Raw genomic sequence first — 10,641 nt, 5'->3', positions numbered from 1 at the left:
CGTCTCTACAAGGTTAAAATACAGATATTAAATATATTCTCTAGACAGTGAATAGCTTTATCTAGAGTCCCATCTCTACAAGGTTAAAATACAGATATTAAATATATTCTCTAGACAGTGAATAGCTTTATCTAGAGTCTCGTCTCTACAAGGTTAAAATACAGATATTAAATATATTCTCTAGACAGTGAATAACTTTATCTAGAGTCCCGTCTCTACAAGGTTAAAATACAGATATTAAATATATTCTCTAGACAGTGAATAGCTTTATCTAGAGTCCCATCTCTACAAGGTTAAAATACAGATATTAAATATATTCTCTAGACAGTGAATAGCTTTATCTAGAGTCTCGTCTCTACAAGGTTAAAATACAGATCTTAAATATATTCTCTAGACAGTGAATAGCTTTATCTAGAGTCCCGTCTCTACAAGGTTAAAATACAGATATTAAATATATTCTCTAGACAGTGAATAGCTTTATCTAGAGTCCCATCTCTACAAGGTTAAAATATAGATATTAAATATATTCTCTAGACAGTGAATAGCTTTATCTAGAGTCCCATCTCTACAAGGTTAAAATACAGATATTAAATATATTCTCTAGACAGTGAATAGCTTTATCTAGAGTCTCATCTCTACAAGGTTAAAATACAGATATTAAATATATTCTCTAGACAGTGAATAGCTTTATCTAGAGTCCCATCTCTACAAGGTTAAAATACAGATATTAAATATATTCTCTAGACAGTGAATAACTTTATCTAGAGTCCCGTCTCTACAAGGTTAAAATACAGATATTAAATATATTCTCTAGACAGTGAATAGCTTTATCTAGAGTCTCGTCTCTACAAGGTTAAAATACAGATATTAAATATATTCTCTAGACAGTGAATATCTTTATCTAGAGTCCCATCTCTACAAGGTTAAAATACAGATATTAAATATATTCTCTAGACAGTGAATAGCTTTATCTAGAGTCCCATCTCTACAAGGTTAAAATACAGATATTAAATATATTCTCTAGACAGTGAATAGCTTTATCTAGAGTCCCATCTCTACAAGGTTAAAATACAGATATTAAATATATTCTCTAGACAGTGAATAGCTTTATCTAGAGTCTCATCTCTACAAGGTTAAAATACAGATATTAAATATATTCTCTAGACAGTGAATAGCTTTATCTAATGTACCATCTCTACAACAGAAAAATACAAGGGTAACATGTTTGCTAGATTATAACACTGAAAACATCACATTACTTGTCTTTCAGTTGTATTCCAAAAGTTTAAAATAATGATGCAAAGTTATTAGATCGGGTGAACATAACTCTCTAATATGAATTACCTCCCTTGAACCTACCTACAGATCCGCCGTGTACGTTGTGTATCACCAATAATTTTTGTCCCCGCCACCATATCAGCTTCAGGTTGTATACCGGTCATATTCAAACATCGTTCTATTTCAGCCTGTGGATTATTAGGACATGTTTTGTAGGCTGTTACTGCTGAAATATAGAAACAGTTCTTAGTTCAACTTGGTTCTACGTTAACCTGTAAATCGTATGGCTCTGTTGATAGTGAAGGCTTCGTCTTCAATGAAGTGAAAATATTTTCTTTTCGTTGGACAGACATGGCATAGAGGAATTCTGTACGATGAATGTTTTCGACAAGAGAGTTACCATGACTATCAGTTAGCAAATATACAAGACATTTGACCAATAGAATGGCCAGGTTGTAAGGGAATTTCGACAGAACATAGGTATAAACAAAACTGGCATATTGTGGAAAACATATTTCGTATTAAAAGTTTGATAAAGTGTAACCTTCGTTCAACGAATTCAAATCAAATATCATATAATAAGACTTTAATTACTGAAGCAAATGGATATCTACATTCTCGAGTTTTTAGTGTACATGAATCTGTGTTGATGCTCCGTTCTCTGAAATACGTCACAGTTAGTAGAACAACTCTTCAGGGACAAATATTACGATAGATTATGGTATGTCAGACCTACTGACTTCTACATAGCTCATTATAAATATTATTGTTGAGAAAAACAACAAGTATGATAAATTGACGATTTTTGTGAGCATTTTAAACCACTATATCTACCTTCAACCAACAGAATCTGTTTTTACCAACACTATCTAGACGATACTCGATAAGATTCGCTGAAACTATCTTAAACATTATTCTAGATAGATATACTTCATTTTAATAAATGGAGTCAAGAAAATAAGAAATTGGTATTCAATATTCATTTTTTAATCTTGAATATGTTTAAGTGATGTCAATAAGCTATATCAGCATTAATAACTCCGTGGATTCATTATATCGTATGATTATTATCTATCATTTTTAGAAGAAATCTCCGACATGGCGACAACATATTTTATCCTTTTTCTAGAAATGACTTATTACGTGTACGTCCTTACGTACCGAAAGCTTTTAAGTACATTTTACAGGGGTTTCTGGCCTACAATCACCAAGGCAGAGATTCCAACCTACAATAATAACAATTATAAAAGGAGAGGTTTCTGGTCTAAAGGAAACGGACCTAAAACTGCTGTTTAATATGGGGTTAGATGACATTCACTATAAAATGCTCTAAATTATCTTCTTTATTTATCTCGATCATGCAACAAATGTCAATTTTCTGCTATATTTGACAATCTTTATGAGTTTGGCGATTATTAAACGTTTAAGTGTTTTTTGTGTTTTTAGTAGTTTGTTATTATGACTCAATAAACTGAAATTGATGAGAAGCAGTGAATTGTTTAAATTCAGGTTTAAGTCGATTAAAATATGATAGTAATAAAACTTCTATTAACATCATGTGAAACATTGTGAAACATTTTCTACTTGAATCAGTCAATCATATTAACAACGCAGTAACATTTTAACGTTAAGAATTTTCCACTGTAGATTAATCAGCGATTGATTATATATCAACTGTTTTTTCCACTCGATTTTGTAGAATTTGTCTCAGTCTAACGATGTCTTCGCATCATTCACGTTCTTACATTAATTTGTCATTTTGAACGTTCAGTTGATTTGGCTTTCTTTCCGTCATTGATTTTACATCAGCAATTTCCTGTAAACGTTTCCGTATCAGATTATATGTTGACAACTCTGGCACAGGCGGTAGTAACATAAAATATGTCTGCACAGAAAAGTGTGTATTTACGTAAAGTTAGTCCATGTACCTGACGTATAGCTTAGATATTGTAGAAGATGTTTCCTAATTGTCATTAATATTCTAAAGAAAAAAAGGAATACCTGAAGGTTCCATGTATACCCCCTCTCTATTACTAAATGGTGCTGTTATTTGTAATGTTAATGTCATTTTTACAGTGTTATCTTCCATTGTAAAATTATTACACGGGATAATGCTGGACCTGGTAAAGATTTAAAAATAATTTCAGAATATTATTATCTTTACGGAGTTATGATTGAATAAATCAGTTTCAGTTTACATGTATCTATAGAAATTTTAAAGAGTCTTACATCTGTCTTGACAGTAAATCGATCAAAAATAAATATTTTGGGTGTTATTCGTATCAGTTTTATTATTTTAGAACGATTAAAATCAAAATGGTTTTCAAGAATATGAAAGTGTAAATAGTTTGTGTTTATCTTGTGGAATATTGAAGTGGAATTCTGTATGGCTTCGTCTGAATTTTCCTTTCTTAACCCATCAGGAAACACTGTCAAAATATTGACGTATAATTTCCTTTTCTAAGCTGATGATTAAAGTATAAGATTCTCTCGATTTATGTTATATATACCTTATATAGAGGAGATTATTTATAGACCTTAAGTGCTACAGGCTGTATATAATAAAATATCTCTGGTTGGTTGGTTGGTAAGGAAGGAGTAAATAAAGCCCTTTCTTTTCTCAGTTGGGCATTGTATGAATTCATTTATCATAGGCGAAGACAGGCAGAATTTTCTATATTGCTTTGTGTGTCCAAAGTATACATTCCTGAACCAACTTTTATACTTAACCCTACTTTGCAATAATCAACTAGCAGTTAAGAGGGGTGACGTTTTTTTATGAAGTTATAAACTAAAAATTGAGGTTTGTCAGAGAGTTCATAACACTATTAGTCTTCCATTTCTACTTCTAACTATATTAAGCTGGCAGTAATACGTAAAAAGTCGCGTAAGTGTTTCAGTAATTAAAATCAGTTTTTTCTGGAAGAAAAATAATAATGCTGTTGACACCATCTTTCTGAGAGTGTTCAAGATTCATCTATAATTCAACATACCTATTCTCCTCGTGAGAATTTAAACTAGTAGCCAACTAAAATCAGAATTTACTTTGTCAGAATTAGTTTCACAGATAGAAGTGTTAGGATGAAAATACAGATATTGTCAGACCACACTGAACTAATGTTTTACTGTTAAACGTTACTCATATGATTGTAAAACATTTCAGATTACATTGTTAACCATGTGGAGTCTCTACTGGAAGTTCACATATTCGACCAATTCATTGATTGGTTGTATTCACTAGCGTGCAATCAAATCAAATCACTGCATTTAAAAAACAATAACTAACAAGAAAGTCGGCTACTGTGGTTTGTAATCAAGATAACTGAACTTTAAAACACGGTGGAAGATTAGCTGCCTTGGTAATAATAGTTACACTAATATATAAATATAATTGTCCTTGTAGTAGGATCTTCAAGCTAATAAATATTATAATGATTTATATGATGTCCCTACTGGTGATGATTAATCATGAATTTATAAAAATCCTGGCGCCATGCTGTCATGTTACTATAGAAAATACTGCAGTTATTACTTGGAAGAACACAAGAAGACAAATCATGGAATAATGGATTATTATAACTATATATGACCGTTTCTATAATTCAAACAGAACCAGTGGCCTGCATTGCATCAAACCTTCAATCCAGCATCGACTTAAACACTCAACATTCAAACAGTCAATCATAATACCTGAATTCGCATGAACATAGTTTTCTCCTTTAGAATGAATTCGTTATTTATTTCTATTGATATAACAAAGTTTTATTCTTAACGTTCATCTTTGAGTGATTTAGCAGTTTTGATAGCCATGAATTATAATTCAATTATACATCAATCAAGCTATGTTACATATCAAGAGAGGGCCATAACAAATACAAAATACACAAAACACATTATTATTTTTTAAATTATCTGTATGCTCTAGGTTAAAAATAGATTATCTTCTTATCTTCTTACAGGTTGGGTATGCCTACTCTTCTAGACACTGATATCTTTTGTCATTATGAAATGTTGTTACTGATTTCGGGTTCGTCAGTACCTGGTTTATTTATTATGAAACCAGTCACAAGGAAGTTTTCCATCATACAACCAAGGCTGAATATAATATTCGGGTTGGATCAATGTTGCCTTTTTGAGTCGGTTGGTATTCAACATTAAACAGACATTCTTCACGTAATACTAAACCACATATTGTAATTGGAAAACAGACAAAGAGACTGGCGGCCGATTATCAGTTCTACTTAATATTTATAATTCCTTTAATTTCTTTCAATCCGTGATAATAGGTTACCATGGAAACACACGTTTTTTATAATCCTACAGTTAAAATTATTTGAATTTTATATGGACAGATATAAGCCCGTGGGTGTAAGTATTTTAAAGCTCGGTATTCAAGAGTCAGTTTGGTTACTGAATATATTTTGGTGTTTTTATAACTGAGAGTTGGTCGTCTTGCAACAAGGAGAGAGTATTGGTGTTTTTACAGGATTTTACTTCAATATTCCCCAAGATTTACACCTTCATATTCTTTGATTTTAAAAGTTCTAAAATAATAAAACTGATATGAATAACACCCAAAATATTTATTTGTGATCGATTTAAAATTTCTATAGATACATGTAAACTGAACAGAACAGAACAGAAGAATTAAGAATTGTATAACAGAATGTAATATAGAGATATAACTTCCAACTTGTTTGACAGTAAAAATATATTGTTTGTACACTTTTGTTATACGCCCACTATTTTTGAAGTTGCAATTGCTATGAATTCACTGCTGTGTGGACTTTCAGCCTTTTGAGCGACCACACGTTTTACATTCTGATGTTCTTGTGTTGTACTGCTGTGTGTAACCTTGGTTTGAACGACGGACGATGTTCATCAGGTTATAAATAATCATTTCTTTTGTGTTCAATTGCTTTCGAGCAATACTTGACATGTTTCCTTGTAAATAGTTTCTCAGTCAGATATCTGATATTTTTAACAAACATTATTCTGTATGTTTACATAAGATCTGACAATATAGAAGACATGAAAGCCAGAATTGATTGAGGGGGGTCGGCTGAACCCCCGCCTTTTACATTCTATATTAGCCATCAGCGATATAAATGGCGCCAAACTGAACGAGATGGGTAATCAAGCCATCATGAAATTGTGAAATTAATCAAAATGATGAATGTTGAGGTAGTAATAACTGTATCCGTTCTCCAGGCAGGTTTTATTTCTAGCTAACCTTCCGAACGGTTTTGAAACTGCGAGATGTAAGTTACGGGTAATTAATCCTGATAAAACGTCGTTGAACTACCATAACTATCGTTTATCAAATTTAGCCGATCAAACCTGCAGCAACGGGTTATCAAGGGCATCAATAAACTCTCACAGAATGAGACAGAACAGTGTAAAATAAGACCAAAAATATTGTTCGCAAGAGGGTTATACAATTGACAATGAATCTGCATGGATTATGTGTCATGCTAAGTGAATGGTCCTAATTACCACGTGAACACCACTTGAGCAACGTTGTCTCGGTATACACGAATGACAAATCTGTTTTAACAAATAATTTATATTTACTGTGTAACACAAGATATCTAATTATATTCAACCATTAAGTTAGTCATTTTGATCTACTTACAGTTCTGTAGCCTTATACATTGAAGTCTCAATTCTAAACTTTTATGGTCGGCATGACGATATTATAAACCAATATGATAAATCTTTACAGACTTCCAGTTTAATAGTCAATTTACTGGTTGTATTCCAAAACGTGTTGTTTTTACTAAACACTTATTTATCAGGTAACCGAAAACAAAAACAAAACGTTTCTTGAAACCTGTTTATATATGCAGTCAACTAAACGCAGGACCGAGATAAAAGCTTATAGACAGTCTGCTTTCATAATATCTAATTTTATCAACTTGAGAACCTCGACTTAACAATAATCATCTGGATAGGCTCACGACGACTTCTACTTGTGATTCAACTACAGAAATTAAGGCTCAGAAGAAGAAAATTGTATGCTCTTTTCATTATGATTTTGTTCTTTACTTGTGATTCAAGTTAATCTATTGATCATGATTGTGATTTATTTAAAAGTGAGTTTTACATCCTACACTCGGCTAATGAAACGTATAAGTAATGCAAGGCCATCGTTCGCCAAGTGAAGTATCATTAAAGCTATTGATAAGATTAAACTGGTTACCCGCTGACTAGACTCGGTGAAATAATTGTATAGTTTAATTACCGTAATACAAATATTAGTAAAGAATAGTCTCTTTAGACTGGTAGGTTAATTAAGGCCATCCAGAACTAGTTCAGACACATTGAATAGCTCGTTTTGCATAATAGAAAATAATCACTAGACAACCTAGATGGGAATAAAAAAAAAAGAAGAAAAAGGGAAAAGTACACTAGCAATTTTCACACTATTAGACAAAGACCTGGCACTGTTGCAGTTTCGACCCCTTTCCCTTCCCGTTGGCCTTATATCTTCTTAGAACTTATATTTCAAGATACACAAAACTTTACTTCTCTAATGATAATTTACCACTTGGCGAAATAATTGACTAATTATTGACAACAATTACAAGACATTAATTTCTGAATTAAGCTGCTGACATAAATCAGAGACGGATACACAATTACATACAATACATAATGTATGACGTTATAATTATAAATAATACATAATGTATGACGTTATAATTATCAAAAAAAAAAAAAAAACTAGCGCGATAAAACCAAAATGTTGTTCACCAATCGATTACCAGCCATATATTATAGTTAATATACATTTGACACGATGCAACAGGGTTTTTCAATAATCTTTATCTTTCTGTTACTCATGTCATGGTTCTTGATCTATTGCATTACCCCACCCCCCCCCCCCCCCCTCCAAACCCCCACCCCCATTCTGATAAAAGCACTGTTACACATCGCTGTATATCGACAACTATTTTCTTGGTGGTTACAATCTGGACATGGTACTTCCTTAAAAAATTCAGTTTACTCCTTCCATCGGCCAATCGTCGTTTACTGTACATTCCCCACCCGCCCATCCTCCCGGTCGAGCTAAAAAGACTGTCAATATGGTTCCTTTCAACTAATACTGAGTTCTATAAACCTCACTCATACCTTTATATCTATCTTAGGTCTTCAATGGTACAGCGACCAAAGAGTCATCGGACCTCTTACGAACCACTCTTAGCCTTAAAGGGACATTCCGCTTTTTTGTGTGAAAATCGTACACCAAAATTTAGAAAAATGTGTCCTTAAACGTATTTGAAAGTTTTAACTAAAATAATCCAGCTGTTAATTTTAAGTGCCAAACACAATGCCAACTATAACAGATAATCTTCAATAAAAACATCCCAAATCATTCGATCTAGAACAAGAAAAAGCTTTCAGGTTTATGTGACAGCAAGCTTATAAAATTACAGCAGATTTCCGCGAAATTCTGATCAAATATGGTAATGGGAAAATTATGGTGATCAATAAAAATAGTTAAAGGCTAAAATTAAAATTAAAAATGATAATGGTAAGCAAATGGATTTTGTAACGATTATAATCAGTATAACTGTCAATCTCATACCCAATACTACTTGGATATAGTAATAACCCAAATAAACAGCAATAGCCATGTGGAATCTCTGAAAGGGACACCGAGGTGTCAAACCTAAATACCAATTAAACTAAAATAGACATGAAGAATTTCTAAAAGGGACACCGAGGTGACAAACCTAAATACCAATTAAACTAAAATAGCTATGAAGAATTTCTAAAAGGGACACCGAGGTGACAAACCTAAATACCAATTAAACTAAAATAGCCATGAAGAATCTCTAAAAGGGACACCGAGGTGACAAACCTAAATACCAATAAAACTAAAATAGCCATGTGGAATCTCTAAAAGGGACACCGAGGTGACAAACCTAAATACCAATTAAACTAAAATAGCCATGAAGAATCTCTAAAAGGGACTCCGAGGTGACACACCTAAATACCAATTAAACTAAAATAGCCATGAAGAATTTCTAAAAGGGACACCGAGGTGACAAACCTAAATACCAATAAAACTAAAATAGCCATGTGGAATCTCTAAAAGGGACACCGAGATGACAAACCTAAATACCAATTAAACTAAAATAGCCATGAAGAATTTCTAAAAGGGACACCGAGGTGACAAACCTAAATACCAATAAAACTAAAATAGCCATGTGGAATCTCTAAAAGGGACACCGAGGTGACAAACCTAAATACCAATTAAACTAAAATAGCCATGAAGAATCTCTAAAAGGGACACCGAGGTGACAAACCTAAATACCAATTAAACTAAAATAGCCATGAAGAATCTCTGAAGGGACACCAAGGTGACAAACCTAAATACCAATTAAACTAAAATAGCCATGTGGAATCTCTGAAAGGGACACCGAGGTGACAAACCTAAATACCAATTAAACTAAAATAGCCATGAAGAATCTCTGAAAGGGACACCGAGGTGACAAACCTAAATACCAATTAAACTAAAATAGCCATGTGGAATCTCTGAAAGGGACACCGAGGTGACAAACCTAAATACCAATTAAACTAAAATAGACATGAAGAATTTCTAAAAGGGACACCGAGGTGACAAACCTAAATACCAATTAAACTAAAATAGCCATGAAGAATTTCTAAAAGGGACACCGAGGTGACAAACCTAAATACCAATTAAACTAAAATAGCCATGTGGAATCTCTGAAAGTGACACCGAGGTGACAAACCTAAATACCAATTAAACTAAAATAGCCATGAAGAATCTCTAAAAAGGACACCGAGGTGACAAACCTAAATACCAATTAAACTAAAATAGCCATGAAGAATCTCTGAAAGGGACACCGAGGTGACAAACCTAAATACCAATTAAACTAAAATAGCCATGAAGAATCTCTAATAGGGACACCGAGGTGACAAATCTAAATACCAATTAAACTAAAATAGCCATGAAGAATCTCTGAAAGGGACACCGAGGTGACAAACCTATATACCAATTAAACTAAAATAGCCATGTGGAATCTCTAAAAGGGACACCGAGGTGACAAACCTAAATATCAATTAAACTAAAATAGCCATGAAGAATCTCTAAAAGGGACACCGAGGTGACAAACCTAAATACCAATTAAACTAAAATAGCCATGAAGAATCTCTAAAAGGGACACCGAAGTGACAAACCTAAATACCAATTAAACTAAAATAGCCATGTGGAATCTCTAAAAGGGACACCGAGGTGACAAACCTAAATACTAACAATATATAACATTATTTTCTCTATCCGAATATAAGAAACAACGGCGGTTGCAGGCCTAGAAGCACTAGACCATCTGG

The 10,641-nt window shown here is 32.9% G+C and overlaps 1 protein-coding gene across 1 annotated transcript in view; it reads right to left on the bottom strand.

The window, feature by feature from the left end:
- Positions 1–3,346, bottom strand: part of LOTGIDRAFT_172857 (hypothetical protein) — a gene marked incomplete at both ends in the record, with an annotated part of 7,960 nt that extends 4,614 nt beyond the window's left edge. The window contains 2 exons of the mRNA XM_009050040.1: positions 1,360–1,504; positions 3,280–3,346. Coding sequence (XP_009048288.1) covers positions 1,360–1,504; positions 3,280–3,346 — 212 coding nt within the window. The remainder of the gene's footprint in view (positions 1–1,359; positions 1,505–3,279) is intronic.
- Between the last annotated feature and the right edge of the window lie 7,295 nt (positions 3,347–10,641).

This window comes from Lottia gigantea (genome assembly GCF_000327385.1).
Source record: "Lottia gigantea unplaced genomic scaffold LOTGIsca_143, whole genome shotgun sequence".
Classification (NCBI taxonomy): Eukaryota; Metazoa; Mollusca; class Gastropoda; family Lottiidae; genus Lottia; species Lottia gigantea.
The sequence above is the reverse complement of the archived record's forward strand: the minus strand, read 5'-3'. Positions and strand labels throughout refer to the sequence as shown.